General features: G+C 39.1%; 1 protein-coding gene across 5 annotated transcripts in view; it reads left to right on the top strand.

Annotated features, from left to right (window-relative positions):
• SYNE1 (spectrin repeat containing nuclear envelope protein 1) overlaps positions 1-17098 on the top strand; it is a 662466-nt gene that overhangs the window by 460246 nt on the left and 185122 nt on the right. For all 5 annotated transcript variants that reach the window (XM_089694288.1, XM_089694287.1, XM_089694289.1 and 2 more), the window contains exons 76-82: positions 1485-3645; positions 4977-5314; positions 5601-5745; positions 8920-9138; positions 9611-9876; positions 11420-11585; positions 16226-16381. In XM_089694288.1, coding sequence (XP_089550414.1) covers positions 1485-3645; positions 4977-5314; positions 5601-5745; positions 8920-9138; positions 9611-9876; positions 11420-11585; positions 16226-16381 — 3451 coding nt within the window. The remainder of the gene's footprint in view (positions 1-1484; positions 3646-4976; positions 5315-5600; positions 5746-8919; positions 9139-9610; positions 9877-11419; positions 11586-16225; positions 16382-17098) is intronic.

Raw genomic sequence — 17098 nt, 5'->3', positions numbered from 1 at the left:
CTGATAGTTACATAGTTAGTCTGGCTGAAAAAAAGACAAAAGTCCATCTAGTTCAACAATAAAAAAAAACAAGTTATAATCCTATACCCACAGGTGATACAGAGGAAGAAACCCCCCCCCCCCCCAGCAAAGCGTGATTCAATTTTGCTCCTGCAGGGGAAAAATTATTTCCTGATCCCCCAAGAGGCAATCGGATATTCCCTGGATCAAATTTACCTATAAATGTTAGTATCAAGTTATATTCTGTGTATCTAGGAAAGAATCCAGGCCTTGTTTGAAGCAATCTACTTAGCTGGTCAGAACCAACTCTTGAGGGAGTCTATTCCACATTTTCACAGCTCTTACTGTGAAGAAACCTTTCTGTATTTGGAGATTAAATCTCTTTTCCTGCAGACGTAAAGCATGCCCTCTTGCCCTCTGTGATGCCCTCAGGGGGAACAACTGTACACCGAGTTTGTTATATGTACCACTGATGTATTTATACATGTTGATCATATCCCCCCTTAATCTCCTCTTCTCAATAGAGAATAAATTCAGTTCCTCTAATCTTTCCTCATAGCTGAGCTCATCCATGCCTCTTATCAATTTGGTTGCCCTTCTCTGCACTTTCTCCAGTTCCCCAATTTTCTTTTTGTGAATTGGTGCCCAAAACTGAACTGCATATTCCAGATGTGGCATTACTAATGATTTGTACAGGGGTAGAATGATATCTCTGTCTCCGGAGTCTATACTTTTAATACAAGAGAGGATTTTGCTCACTTTAGAAACCACAGCTTGGCATTGCATGCCTTTATTAAGCTAGCTTGTGATCTACCAGAACTCCCAGATCCTTCTCCACCTTTGTCTCCTCCAGTTGTACTCCCCCTAGTGTGTATGATGCATGCATATTCTCAGCCTCCAGGTGCATGGCCTTACATTTATCAACATTAAACCTAATTTTCCACATAGTTGCCCAATTAAACAGTGCATTGAGGTTGGCTTGTAAGTTGGAGACACCCTCATCATTCCATTGCAGAGCTTGATGCCATCTACAAAGACTGAAACGGTATTTTTAATGATGTGCAGTAACCTATAGCAACCAGTCAGTGAACAATAATGATATGCTGTAACCTCTGGCGACCAATCGCAATCGCCGTGTGATCTGCTGCATTAAACTGATTTTGAGTCTAGCTGCTATTTATTGTATGTCTCAGAGCAGGTGGAGAGTGAAATTGCATGACGGGAGCAAGAAAATATTTGCCCAGGGTCCAAGCAATAATAAAGACAGCCCTTGTGAGCTGGTGGGAGTAACCACAGCATAAGGCAGGGGAGCACATATTCCACACACCTGGAACTTGCAGGGCCCACAGAGCAGTCATTGTGCGTTGGTTTCAGTTTGAAGGCCAGTGCACTCGGCTCTCTATAATAGAACAGTAATGGCAGAATAAACTGAAATATTTTTATACCACATATATAATTATATTTCTAAAATTTCTTTTTAACAGGTCTGATACTGAGAGTACAGCTGCACATCTTGAAGCCCTGAAAACATTGGCCTGTACTCTTCAAGAGAGAAGGTTTGCACTTGAAGACCTCAAGGAACAAAAGCAAAAAGTAATTGAACATCTGAATGCAGATGACAAAGAATTAGTGAAGGAGCAAACCAATCACTTTGAGCAGCGCTGGTTTCAACTTGCAGATCTAGTGAAGAATAAAATCCAGACCTGTGCTACAACTTTGGAACAGTTAAGCTTAGTCCATTCCCGCCTGCAAGATTTAACTGAGTGGGCTGAAGATCAACAGCCTACCATCTCAGAGGCTTTAAAACAAAGTCCACCACCTGAACTTGCTCAGAACTTGCTCATGGAGCACTTGACTATCTGCAGTGAGGTTGAGACCAAACAACTTTTACTGAAAAACCTGATTAAAGATGCTGATAAAATTATGGGCAATTTAGGTCTGAACGAAAGACAACAACTTCAGAAAACTCTAGCAGATTCACAGAAACATGTAGACTGTCTCAGTGACTTGGTCAACCAGCGTAAACGACATTTGAACAAGGCTTTGTCTGAAAGAGCCCAGTTTTTAATGGCAGCTTATCAAGCCTTGAACCAAATTCAGCAGCATGAAAAGAAGGTTATGTTTCAGGAATACATATGTCTCCATCCTGATGATGTAAGTAAGCAAATCAGAACTTGTAAAAATGCTCAAGCTGGCTTAAAGGCATATCAGGTTGATATTAACAGCCTGTGGAGCCAAGGCAGGGAATTGATGAAGGAGGCCACTGAGCAAGAGAAGACTGAGGTTTTAGGAAAATTACAAGAGCTTCAAAATGTCTTTGAGAGTGTGCTGCAAAAATGTGGACAGAGGCTCATTGAACTTGAAAAGAGCCTAGTTTCAAGAAAACATTTTAAGGAGGATTTAGATAAGGCTTGTCACTGGATTAAGCAGGCAGATGTTCTTACATTTCCTGAAATTAATTTAATGAATGACGATTCTGAGCTTTACTCACAGCTGTCCAAATACCAACAAATACTCGAGCAGGCACCAGAGTATGAAAATCTTTTACTTTCATTGCAGCAAAATGGTCAGGGGATTCTCCCGTCACTGAATGAGGTAGATCATTCTTACCTAGATGAGAAACTGAATTCATTGCCACAGCAGTGTAATTATGTTGTCAAATTAGCCAGAGAAAAGCTTGGTAAAGTCCAGGAAGCAATCTTTATGCGTAAAGAATATGTTTCCCTAATTGATTTGACAAGCAAAGCTTTAAAAGAATTGGAAGACCATTTTCTACTCATGAACAAAGTTCCTTCCAGTCTTTTAGCTGGAGAAGCATTGGCACTTCAGCAAGACTATTCTTCTCTTTTAAATGAAGTTGTGACTCTTGGCACAGCAGTTAACGAACTCAATCAGAAGAAAGAAATTTTCCGTAGCACCGGACAACCATGGCTTCCTGAAGAAATGCTGCAAGTTGTAAGTCAGTATCATAAGTTAAAAAGAATGATAGAGCAGAAAGTTAGCCAATTGGCAGACACAACAGATTCCTATAGGAAGTATGAAGACCTTTGTTCCAAACTGAATATAAAGTTTGAAGCTCTTAGTAAGGAGCTAGAGCAAGTTAATGTGGAGACACTTCCAGCTGAGGATAAGCTGAAAAGTTACCGTACATTGGCAGCAAACCTTCAGAATGCTGGAACTCTTCTTAGGCGCATTACAGAACAGTTAGAGGAAATGTCCTCAGTGCTTGAAGTTTCAGCTTGTGAATCTGCCGATATGCAAGTACAACAGTGGCATGAGAAGTTAAAGTTATGGAACTCACTAGTGAAGGAGAGAATGGGAGAAAGTGAGAACAGATTTATGCAGAGTATAGACTTTCATACTGAGATCTGTCGTATTTTAGAGTGGCTAAGACAAATGAAGGTGGAGCTAAATGAACCTGTGCTATTAGATGGGAAACTTGAAAACATCCAAGAAGAAATCAGAAAGTTACAAATTCAACAAGAGGAAATTGAATCAAGTTTAAGAATAATAAATGCGCTATGTCTCAGAGAGAAACAGAAGTATCTGAGGGCAAAGGAGTTCGTTCCAGCTGATCTGGAAAACAGTATGGCTGAGCTGTCAGAACTTGAAAAGGAAATTAATGAAGGAATCACTGGAAAGCAGGTTTGTGCATATTTTTATCCTTAGTTCTTTTAATCAACATTTTATTAAAGGCAAATGTAAAATTGGTAAACTCTTGTCATATTGTTAAAGTGTATGTAAAGACCAAACTTTTTTTTTTTTTTGTTATACAGTTGATCCATAAATTTGTTATGTCTGTTTATGTTTCTGCTGTAAAGATTTAACCCTCTGAATTTTCCTGGTGACCGCTTTCACCAGTACCGAACAAGACTTACATTTAAGAGTTTTTCTGTGCTTTAAGGAAAAGAAATCTCCTCAATAGGACGCAGATAACAGAAAACAATGGCAGACATTTTAAACATTGCGCACTCTACTAAAAAAAACAAAACCTTACCTTGCCCTTATAGCTAAGTCTCCATAGCTGATAGTACTCAACCATCTGATGAGTGACTATAGGAAAAAACTGCTACTAAGATGTTGCTTTATTAGCTACCTCTACCGTACTCTGATTGGACAATGAAGGAGCCACATATTATTGATCACACCATTCCTTCCTGTAAACATGCTTCATACCTATGTGGCATATTCATCTTTAGAAGCTATATTATTCAGAGACATCCTAATTCATCAACCCCCTAAAATGGCTTGACAGAATTTAGGCATGTTTCTTTGTTATGTAATATCTTTCTTTGAGACCTACAAATACTGTACTATTTTTGATATGTTGCTGAGTAAAAGGCTCTTCCTGAATGATTAGCTGTATGCATGATTAGAATTATTGCTTTTAGCGCATGCCTCTTGGAATTCTGAAGTACAATTACTATAATTAAAGAGACATTATTATAATTGGCATTAAAACCCCAGTATTTGCTGGTGTCAGGTACTAGAGGCGACGGTGACATCACTCCTTCTATGATATGACAGTGCTTGTTCCTATAGTAGAGCATAATTTTTTATTTATATTTTTTAATAACAGTAAATACAGAGCTGATAGACAGAATGCAGTGTCACATGCAGAGAGGAGAGACATTTTTATATGCATTTTTGATCAGGAGCTCTGCCTAGTTATGATAAACTTGTCTTTGATTTCACAAAGACATGCAACTGAATTTTAGTTGTAATGTGTTGGGGAAAATATTTGCTCTATTCATTGTACACACAGATCATATATTTCCTAATATCAGGACAAATGGATTAGAGGGATCTATTACTGAAAACCTGAGGGTGGTGAATGGATGGTAAAATACTTATATTATTTCCTGTACTATATTAAGACAAATAAAAGTAGAATTGTGGATAGTACATTTATTAACTGATACATATTTTCTGCTTTATATTATTAGCGTTAGTGCTATTTTTTATTTTGTTTTTAGATGACTCTTGACAAGATGTATATTGCAAGTCACCGGTACCACCAAGCAGTGCAGTCTGCATCTGACTGGCTTGAAGAAGCACAGGAATTACTCCAACAAAATGAAACTGGCGTGGATATTGAGGTAGCTGAAGAAAGTCTTAAAGTCTATACAGAGTTCTTTAGCACAGAAAGCAAAATCAATGGACTTTTAGATGAACTGCGGACTCTGGTATCTGAACTTGAAGCTTTTGTGCACAAATCTGGACAAGATTATTTGAAAGAAGCTGTAGCTTCTCTGAAAAGGAAAGGAAAAGAAGCCAAAGAGCAAGCCCAACTTCAGTTAGACTTGCTGAGAAGGTATTATGGCTATTCTTCTTGTATGTGATTGGGGTGTTTAACATCAACTTTAAATATAAAATGACTCCACAACTGCTAAATGCAGTTGAGTTAAACTGCAACTTTACTCAAATCAATCAATACCGTGACTAATAAACCTGGACAGGTCCATGCATACAAAGACCAATGAAATGTGATTAGTTTTCTGCAAGAAATTTGATACATTTTTATTGAAAATTTTAAAAAGTTAATTAGGTTTATGATATTGTTCTGCACTTCACATCTGATGTGAATTTGTTGATCATAGATGCACTGTCCAGTGGAATTTATACCAAGAGGAAAGACAACAGGTTATTATGTCTTTAAATGAGGCTGAGAAAAAGTTGTCTAAGTTTTCTGTGGTTAGAGATGCTTCGTGTCCCAAAGCTGAAGAGAATCTTCTGGCTCACAAGGTAAGTGGCATAAGTGCGTATGGTATCTTCTTGGGTACTGAGCTAAGGATGAGCTTCAACCAGAAAAGACACATACAGTAAATCAGATGTTATTATGTTCAAATATTTCAAAATAGTATCCAAAAAGTGTGACCGGCAACCACAAGTTAGTGATCTTGATTTCAAATTAAAATTGCACACTTCCTCCAAGAGGGATAAAATCATGATGCATGGTATCAATACAGGGAATCAACTTACTGTATGTCATCACATAAACTGGCTTTTTTAAAGTAAAAAAAAAGTATCAGCAAACTGACATATTTTTGTCCCCACATTTTACATTTGATGATGCTAAACCATTGATTTTCTCAATCATTATCCACTGATTCCTATGGAGGATGCAGTATCTATGTGCACACATTTTCATTTTATGCGATGTCTTGCAAATGAGGATTTTAGCCAAATCCAATAGTTGTTCTTGTCTTTTCAACATTCATTTGGAAAAGTGTAAACACAAAGCTTTACCTCTATGTTAAGAAAATAACTTGTTTTCCTTAAAATACACAGAGGACAGTCCCACTGACATGGGTGTCCTCAGCCTATGTAGGTAGGGTTGTATACCCAGTATTCCCAAAAGAAACATGTTATTTGAAACCAAAAATTCAGGATGTACTTGGCCGAAAACTGAAACTGAAATGTTTGTGAAGGTGGGGAGGCTCAGTTTTTTTTGTATTTTTTTTTTACTTTTAATGTGTGTTTTCATTTATTTTTTTTTTTAACTTATGTTATTTCTATCACATAGGGGACCAATAGTCCCCTATGTGATAGCATATAAGTGACAGGTCCTCTTTGTGGGGGGCAGTGTGTACAAGGAGGGGGCAGGAGAGGAGCAGTGTATACAGTGAGAGAGCAGTATATACAGTCAGGCTCCCTCACTTGCCGCCGCTAAATGTCATTGCCGTTTTTTAAATGCAATTGCCAGCTTTTTTTTTTCTTCACTTTACAGCTCCAAGAAGGCATTCGCCCCACCACTAAAGTAAGCAAAGGGGCAGGGTCAATTGGTAATGTCACTGGGTGACCCCAACTCTTTGTTTACTTTAGCAGTGGGGTGAATGACAGCTCCTTCTTGGAGCAATAGTGAAGAAATAAAAAAGCTGGCAATTGCATTTAAAAACCATCAATAACAAATAGCCGAAATGGCTATTTTCAGCTGATATGTTTTGGCTGTCGAAATTTCAGTGCATCCCTCATTGTATTTTATTATTTAACAACTAAGTGCTTTCCAGGTCCATAGCCATGGCACAGTCATAAATGTGACCCTGAGAAGACTCACTTAGTGAGTGAGGCTGGTTGGGTGAAAGCACCTGTTTTACCTCACTATTTGCACAGCTGGGTGCCTTTTTTAAAATTCTCAATATCACCAGTTTTACAGTGGTGCGGGCTGTGCTTACATCATCTACGTGGTGGAGCGCATGCAAGCTTTTTGTATGTCCACTCTAGTGACTTTTCCTGGCATTCCCATTGTGGAACACACGGATTTACCTACTTGAAATTAGTCAGCTTCTGTACCTATGCAGTGAGAGCTTTTCTGAAGGTTGTAACAACTGCAAGCTTTGACCGAATAGGGCATCATATTTGTCTAGTGATGGTAATTAGTCACCAAAGGGCAAGGCAGTTCAGCTCAAATCTCCGCTAAAGAAGTCTGCACCCTGTGGGTCATTGGTCCCTTTCAAAGACATTCCCCCTAAATTTCCCTTTAGGGGCTTGTAGAGTATTAAGAAAATACCCTCCTTACTTAGTCTCCCCCTCTCTCATTGACTCTTGTTCCCTTTCTGCTTCCCCATCAATTCCTGGGACTTTGCACTCAAGTTTGAGGCATGACCCCTATTTCTCTTAGGGTAAAAGGTTTACAAAGGGGCACTCCACTTTCAGGATTGTCCCTATACCGAGGGCTTATGTGTGTTTCCTCAGATCAGTTGGCCCCATTTCATCAAGGGATCCCATTTTGACCTAAAATTCGCTGGACATCACTTAGGGTTTTTAAGACATTTTTAAAAGGTTTGGAAGTTGTCCCTGTAATTGGACAAGTAACCCGGTCCGTACGCTGGACAAATGCTACTCCTGACCACACTGTCTTCCTTAGAGAATATCTGGCTCTCTCCAACCAGTAGTCTACACATTGGAGATAGAGGTTCGTGCACCTAGGTGCTCCTCATCTCCTGCTTTGCAGGAATAAACCATCACTTGGGGCCTCGTGTTTCAGTGGAATGTCAGTAGGCAGAACATGCTGGAATTCTGCTGCCGGTATCCCCTGTTAGGGATAAAGCATGTCTGAGGCCTTTGTGGGACCTGATCACCTAGAGATAGGTTCTCCCCCTGTGGTTGATCTTCAGCTTCTTGGGGAAGTGCCTCCAGATCCCATCATCAGGTCTGTTGCTAATCATGTGAATGTTCACAGCTGTTTGGTTAAGGTTTCTGTCCCTTGTTCTATGGCTATGGATGCTTCACTCAGATGGAGGGGTCAAAAGATTCCCTGAATCCCAAGGGTAAGAAATGTAAGCCCACCCTTCACTTAGACTGCTTTAGGGCATCCTGACAGTTTGTGAATTCATTTGTCCCTCATTGCATGGCAAATGAAATAGGATTTTTGTACATAGCATACAATCATTTTTTAAAGTTCATTGAGCAACACAGGTTTCACCCCTTTGTGTTATTTGACATAGAAAAGCGCTTATACAAATATTGGTATTCATAAAATGTCACTCCTGCTGTCTTTTGCCCTGATACTCCTTGTTCCTTTGGGCCTCTAGGAAAAGTAATGAAAGGAGATGTGAAAGAAAATTTGAATAGTGTAGATATTATCTGACTGCTGAACATTTTTTTATATACTCTTTCTATTAACATGCTCACTAATGCTTATGGAAACGGGATTAGTAATGTCCACACATCCCAATAGATGGTAGATATATCCTAGAGGGGAACAATAACAGCTGGACAAAAAAATCCAGTTTAGGATATCATCAGTCCTCCCTAGCAAAAATGTTTGATCTATGTGAACCTTTGGTGATTGTAATGAGCACCATCTCAAACAAAGATATGTTGCACCCTAAAAAGAATGTGGGAAAATTAAGTGTTAAATTTTTTTTTTTATATGGAGCCACCTCTAATTACCCCAAACTGTTATTAACTTTGTAGACTTTGGTAACACTGGTGAATTCTTTCCATGAGAAAATCACAGCTCTTGAGGAGAAGGCATCAGCAATGGAAAAACTAGGGGATAACGCAACCAAAGCAACCATCAGCAAGTCAATGACAACAGTATGGCAGAGATGGACCAGACTCCGCAGTACAGCACGTGAGCAGGAGAAGATACTGGAAGAGGCTGTACAGGAATGGAAAAATCTCAGTGATAAGGTACCAGCTGTTGGTATGGGAGCTGTGTAATCATACCTTTTAATCAAAAATTACTTTAATGTGAAACTGTTTTTAGCGAGTACTTGTTGGGGGGGGGGGTATTTTAACATTTATCTTGTAAATTTCAGGTGAAGTGTCACTTGATTGTCCTGAATACCTGTTCTGTATTTTGAGAACTGTATTGCATTAATTTGTAAATGCTTCTTCCAGTGGTCATCTCATATAAGGAATGTGATTTAGGTCTACTTACTAACAGTTGTAATTTAAAAATTAAACAATGTTAGGCTCAAAACATCTGTATTAGGTAAAAGAGAGACTCACTTTTCCTATTTAAAGTCCCACTCCATTGGCAAGGTGTACTCTCCTGTACAAAATCCCATACGTCTGAGGTTTTAATGAGTTTTGATTTGGGTGTTCTCAGAAAGAGGTGTAAGTAAGCAGGATGCTTAAGCTGTCTGGTTTGCATTTTCAGATACAGGAATCCACCTTGGCAATTGATCAGCTTCAGGAACGCCTACCAGAGAGCTCCACAGAAAAGGCCACGAAAGCTGAACTAATAGAGCTACTGGAAAACCATGAAACCTTCTCTCGTCAGTTGGAGAAGGAGTTCTCAGCAGTCAATCGGCTTAGACAGCATGCACTGAATACTGTCTTGCGAGATGCTGCATCTGAACCAGCTGCCTTTGAAGACCTGCCAGTCATTCAAGAAATTAAAGCCATGCTTGACAGATGTTCAAAGTAAGGAATCTGTACTTGGAAATGTAGCTATAGCAAATATTAATTTGAGGTTAAAATAGACATTAACTCAGTCACTTAAATCTCATATAATTTTTAACATGTAATTTAAAAATAGTTTTCAATCTTTTAAAAATATGCAGCTTTCATTAAAATATGGACAATATTGTATAGACATCCTGGGATAAAGTGGCTTTTCAGGAACTTCCTGTGATAGGGTGACAACACTGTCCCAGTCTCCCGGCTGCAGTCCTGAATATCACACTGTTATGTGCACTTCTGGTGGAGACTATAAGCATCTTTGCCATCACACATGCTCTGCAGTTCTCACTGTCTGGAAGCTAGAGAGTGTCGATATTCAGCTGATACTGGAGAACACGCATGCTGTACTTTGAAGCAGGACAATTGATAAAAATAGGTTGTTATATGCAACAACCCCTTTTTACTGAAGTTTTTCTATTTCAACTACAAAACTCTTAAAGCAGACCTTGCAGCACAGTGCAAGGTCCTCATATAATACCCAGGCTCCATTTCCTTTTAAAATTCATCTATTTCAAAATGTACCAGTCAATACAAATGTTAGATTTATGCTTACCTTACCCTCATCTTCTGCATCACTGCATGTGATATCAACATCCTTCTGATAAGACTCCTGCGGGAAGATTCTGGAAATATTCTTCTTGCGGGATTTGGACTGCTTGTATTTCCCAACATGTAGTCAAAAGAAATATGATGTCATCCTTGTCTAGGCACCGTATGTGGAAGACTGGTGTATAGTAAATTTAAATCTAGTGTTTTTCTGTACAGTACAAGGACATTTTGGAATGACTAACATTGGGTGTTTTTAAAAGGTGGGAGAGCCCCGACAATGAAAACATACCTTGCATTTTACTGCATGGTCCACTTTAAGCAATAGGTATACAGTATATGTGCCATGCATACAAGCAGGACCGAAGTTCATTTGTGTTTCCCCTAAGGTCAGTTTTTGTGGGGCTCATGTACAGTAACTTTTGTTTGCATGTTTCTTGGCCACACAAGTTAATGTGAATGCAAAAGCAAGTGGATTCAGCTCAGAAGCAGCTTGCAGTAAATCCTTGAGGAACGGACAGGCAAAACAGGAGTCAATACAACTGAAAGGCACCTAAATACATACTACATATGACTTGCTTCTGTGCCTTATTTTATTTGCATGGGCCCTTATTTTGACTTTTCTATATCTTGAAATTTTACAGACTCATTTTATATAATTTCCATAGCTAAAGATCTTATGATTTATACATTTATACTTGCATGCTAACAAGCGAATAAAGTGATAATAAATATAAATGAGATGGTGCCACCTGAAATGCATCACCTCTAGACTTCAGCCCATGTGGACTTTCAACAAGTCAGGAACTTCTTTGTGTCAACAATTACCCCAAGCTTAATCACCAGCTTTTTGATTGGGTTTTCTAATAACTAACTTAACAGCTTATACACAACTGTGGAAAATTAAATTGTGCATAAATCATATTTCATGTTTGTCATTCATGATGGTTTCTTAAAGTATGCAGCAGAAATTAAAGAAGAGCAAGAAGCTTGTAGAGCAGGAATTGAAGGAAAGGGAGGATGTGGAGAAGGAGCTGAATGCAGTTAAAACCTGGATCAAGGATACTAAGGCCAGTCTACTGAACCCTGCATCAGAAATGGACATGCAGATAGAAGATTGGCAGGTACCCTATTGTGGGAAAGTTAATGCTGAAGTTTAAAATTGCTTATATTTTGCCTTCTCTGGTTCCTCCCTCCACATGAACACGCTAGTGGCGTTTTTAATAAAAATCATTCATTTTCATTACACACTTCATTTTAGGTCAACGGATGCTAAAACTGGGTTCTCTATGCTTCTTTATGTGATAGAGGCTTCATGGCTGGTGGGAGGGGCTGGCAGGGTACAGTACATTGTTTCCTGAAAATATCACCTTGCCTCGGTATGCCTGTCAATAGCCCTCATTCCTGATGTAATCTATATCAAAATGCCTTGATGAGTGGATGTCAGTCTGGAGGAGTGATTTCTAAGCAAGCTGTATTTACAAGCAGAACCTCCAGAAGATTTACCCCCCTTCCTGACCAGGCCATTTTTTTGCGATACGGTGCTGCGTTAATTTAACTGACAATTGCGTGGTCATGCAATGCTGTACCCAAATTAAATTTATGTCCTTTTTTCACACAAATAGAGGTTTCTTTTGGTGGTATTTGTTCAGCACTGCAGTTTTTACTTTTTGCGCTATAAACAAAACAAGACTGACAATTTTGAAAAGATACAATTATTTTTATTTTCTGCTATAAACAGATCAAATAAAGAAAAAATAAAAAATAAAATTGCTCCATAAATTTAGACCAAAATGTATTCTGCTACATATTTTTGGTAAAAAAAACATCCCAATAATTGTATGTTGATTAGTTTGCGCAAAAGTTATAGCGTCTACAAACTATGGTACATATATTGGACATTTTTATTTTTTTAAACTAGTAATGGCGGCGATCAGTGACTTATACTGGGACTGCGATATTCCGGCGGACATTTTTACACTAACTGACACTTTTTGGGAACCAGTGACACTAATACAGTGATCAATGCTAAAAATATGCACTGACACTGTACTAATGACACTGGCTGGGAAGGGGTTAACATCTAGAGTGGGTTAAGAGTGTGCCTAGCTATGTGCTTGGTGTACAATAGGTACGACTTTTCGTATGGGAAGTGATGGATCATGTTCTCAGCTCTACAGAGAGAAACGATTTATGACATAGCTCTGTTCTTCCTCCCTGACCAACGATCTGCAGGTGCTTGCAGATCATTTTGTGCTGTGACACTCCACAGCCGAAGATTTCCTCTGGCGGTGTGTGTCCACCCCCGTGTGGTGGAAGCGCAAAATTACGTTTATATACGTGATTTTGCACAGGAATGCTACCCTGTAGCAGTAAAACTGTTATAGGGCAGAGGGAAAGTGGTCGTGTAACACCCACATGTGATGATGAGCCTCCATGCGTGAAAGAGCTGAAATCAAATGAATGAAAGGGATGGACCATGGGCAGTAAGACAGGAGAGGAAAGGGCTAGGTGATGCTAGCTGATCTTTTGCTAGGAAATAGTGTGGGCTATATCTGATTTCCTGCAGCTTTTATTGCACATTGTTGGAGGTTCACATTGTGCAGTGAAATTGGATTAATCATCTTCAATACAACTGTGCAAGACTCAATGAAAGATTTACAATAATCAACCATAACATTATTACCACCGACAAGTGGATAACATTGATTAGCTCGTTACATTGGTTCCTGAAAGTGGGTGGGATATATTAGGCAGCAAGTGAACATGTTGTCCCTGAAGTTGATGTGTTGAAAGCATAAATAATAGGCAAACGTAAGGATTTGATCAACTTTGACAAAGGCCAAATTGTAATGGTTAGACATATGAGTCAGAGCAACTCCAAAACTGAAGCTCTTGTGGGATGTTGATGGTCTACAGTGGTCAGGATCTACCAAAAATGGTCTAAGGAAGGAAAAACAGTGACAGGGCCATGGGTGTCCAAGGCTTATTTATGTACCTAGGGAGCGAAGGCTGGCCTATGTAGTCTATTCCAATGGAAGAGCAACTGTAGCTCAAAGTGCCAAAAAGTTAATCTGGTTACAATAGAAAGGTGTCAGAACACACAGTGCATCACAGTTTGTTGCATATGGAGATGTGTAGCTGCAGACTGGTCAGGGTGCCCATACTGACCTATGTCCACAGCCAAAAGTGCCTGCAATTGGCACAGGAGCACGAGAAAAGGAAGAATGTGGCCTGATCTGATGAATCATGTATTCTTTTACATCATGTGGATGGCTGGGGGTGTGTGCTTTGCTTACCTGGGGAATAGATAACACCAGGATGCACCATGGGAAGAAGGCAAGCCAGTGGAGGCAGTGTGATGTTTTGGGCAATGTTCTGCTGGGAAACCTTGGGTGCTGCCATTCATGTTGATGCTACTTTGCATTCCATATCTAATGTAAAGTAGGGAAAGAGTCAGTGCTAGAGAAAATAGAGGCAGCTGGCAAAACAGGTAAGTATATACCGTATAACCCTCAGTCAAAGTTTTCCAAAGATATGCAGCCCCAGTAAATGTTAATGTGCAATATAATGTAAAGGTCAAAAGTTGTTATGAATAAAACTTTAACTTCTTGAATATGCATATTCAAAAAGGGGCTGGTGAGCATTTATATGCATTTCCAAGACTTGGATGCATGGTTCTTTTTAAAGGGTGAATAGTACCAGTGATTGTTGGAATTTGGGAACCATGCTGCCATTCTGGTGTTGATGAAAATTGCCGCTACATAACAGTCTGTAAAGGGAGAAGCCGAAGTGACCATTTGATATCATATGCGTTGATGCTGCAACTTTTGCAGTTTGTGAGTTGGTGAGTGCATAGTGGTGACAGCTGAGCACATGTGGTGTATCGCCTTTGAAATAATGGATTAACAACACACAGACACCCTTTATCTCATGCTTTGGATTTTATTTGTATATTGTAGTACTTCCACATGTTTATTGGTAAAAACGGTTAAAACCACTTACAAACGATAATAAGGCTCAGGCATATAGAATGTCAATGCAGGGCTCCTGTCACTGTTTCCTGGAGCTCACTGTGCCGTCCAGTAGCAGCAGGGGGAGCTCAGGTGCAGCTCCAAGATGGCCGCCGTTCTTCCTGGGCCGCAGAAGAACGCACACTATCCGCGTGCGCACATCCTGGAAGTGATGTCAATGGTGGGCGGTGACGTGTTCCGGAGCATGCACAATAGCTTCTTCATCAAGACCGTGTCAATACAGTGAGCTCCAGGAAACAGTGACCAGAGCCCTGCATTGACGTTCTATATGCCTGAGCCCTATTTGTAAGTGGTTTTAACCGTTTTTACCAATAAACATGTGGATGTACTACACTTAGAAGTGCCTTCTTTCTCTTATGTTCTGCCCAGAGTCTGCTTCTACTCCTGGAAGTGCTATTCTAGTGCCTATTCCCACTGTCTCCCTCCACTGGTCTCCAAGGCAGATGCGCCCTAAGATCTCCTCTTCTCATTTGTATATTGTAGACTTCACTTATGATCATACATTATATATATATTCAAGAAGTTATAATTTTATTCATAACAAATTTTGACTTACACTATATTGCACATTATCATTTATTGGTGCTGCATATCTTTGGAAAAGTTTGGATTCCATGCCTCAGCGGGTTAGGACTTTAAGAGGCAAAAGCGGGACCTACTCAATATTAGGTGGGTGGTCCTAATGTTATGGTGGGTGGTCATAATATTATGGCTGATCAGTGCAAAAGTCATTATTAATGTCAATAAATCTGAAATTAATTTATTAAAGCAGAATTTCTAACAGATGCAGAAACATCCCATTTCACACCCCAGATGGAGGATTACCAAATTCTATGCTCCTGAAAGTATCACACTTAGGGGTAGATTTACTACAGACAAATAGACTGTGCACTTTGCACTCATTTTCCTTAAAGCTTACTGAATGTGATGAAGCTTCACTTTGTAAAGAATACACAATCAAGTGCAAGAAAAGGATGCACATGATTGGAAGATGGAAATCAACGTTTACTAAGCTCTGGGGAAAATGAATGCAATTTGGAAAGTGCATAGTCTATTTGCCTTTAGAAAATCCACCCCTTAGTATTTCAGTCCTCCAAATATTGCTTATCAGTGAGTATTGTTTCTGGTTTGTTAACACTTAATAGATCTGATTTTCATTTGTCTTCCCAGATCACTTATATTTGAAGTGAACATTTCATATGCTTTTTTTAGTAGATATACATATACACAGTTTTAGCTGTTTTTCTTTTTTTATTTCAAATAACTAAGATGTTAACAGGCAGTTTGTTTAATAAATTTGCTTAACAGTGTTATCTGTTTTGAAAATTCCACTCATGTGTGGGGTAGTGCTTGGCTCTCTTAATGTTTAGTCTGGCTGCTTTGCTGTTTTCTGAATGTGAGCTTTTAGCAAGTTAGCAAGTAGTATGTTCAACTTTCTGGGGTTTTTTTTATATTATTTCTATCTAAATATTTTAACTTGTATATTTGAATATGGACTATCACATGTCATTAAACATTTAATGTGATATCTGTGCGGTTTTCATTTTCTTTTATAAATACTGACAATTCTTCAGAGGTGTAAGATATAGAAAAAAAACAAATGTATAGCAAGTCTTCACCCCTGTTTGATCTACTAGATGGCTCTAATTTCAGACTGTGATAAACACTTTTATATATTTAATGAATAACATTGCTGCGTTCTAAAATATGCCAATTTCCATCTTTCCCAGAGTTTGCAGAAAGAATTAAATTCTCATCGTCACAAAGTGGAGAATTTGTCTGAAGAGCAACAGAACAAATATTTGGAGATGTATGCAATTCTACCATCTGAACTTTCATTATTGCTTGCTGAAGTGGCATTAGCACTGGCAAATGTAAATGAAGAGGTACGTCACCCGCTAGTTTTTTTTGTTTTAAAATAGTACAATTCTTGCTTTCTCACTAACAGAGGTTCATATAATTTGGTGTGCATTCCCATGTGCAGCTCAAATATCCCAACCACAGCACCACGTGCCTGGAGTTTGCATGTTCTCCCTGTGCTTGCGTGGGTTTCCTCCGGGTACTCTGGTTTCCTCCCACACTCCAAAGACATGCTGGTAGGTTAATTGGCTCCTGTCTAAATTGGCCCTAGTATGTATGAATGTGAGTTAGGGACTGTAGATTGTACGCCCCTTGAGGGTTAGGGACTGATGTGAATGTATAATATATATATATGTAAAGTGCTGTGTAAATTGACGGCGCTATATAAGTACCTGAAATTTGATATAGCCATGGTCTGGTGTGAATTCTAGTGTTTTGGTTTTAGTACATACTGCAGTGTGCATATAGAGAAGATACCTGAGTTTGTTTCTTTCTTTATACAATTAGGATGGTGGAGAATAACCCCCTAAGTAGTGTGGCAGGCTAACATTTCTGTCTCAGAGTCTGGTCCTTGGTTGGGAGAAAGATAAGTTGTATGCCAGTTATTTTAGTCTTTTTACCTTTTTTTATTCAACTCAATTCTAGGAGAGAGGTGCAGGATACCAAAAAATAATACATATTTTCTGATAGTAGCAAGAACAGTCTTTTGATAATTGCTGAGCCTTTAAGAGCAGTCACAGTCT

This window comes from Staurois parvus, unplaced genomic scaffold, assembly GCF_062004578.1.
Source record: "Staurois parvus isolate SC_StPar_1 unplaced genomic scaffold, SC_StPar_1.0 ptg000657l, whole genome shotgun sequence".
NCBI classification, from domain to species: Eukaryota; Metazoa; Chordata; class Amphibia; order Anura; family Ranidae; genus Staurois; species Staurois parvus.
Note: the sequence above shows the minus strand (reverse complement) of the source record. Positions and strands in the feature narration are given on the sequence as shown.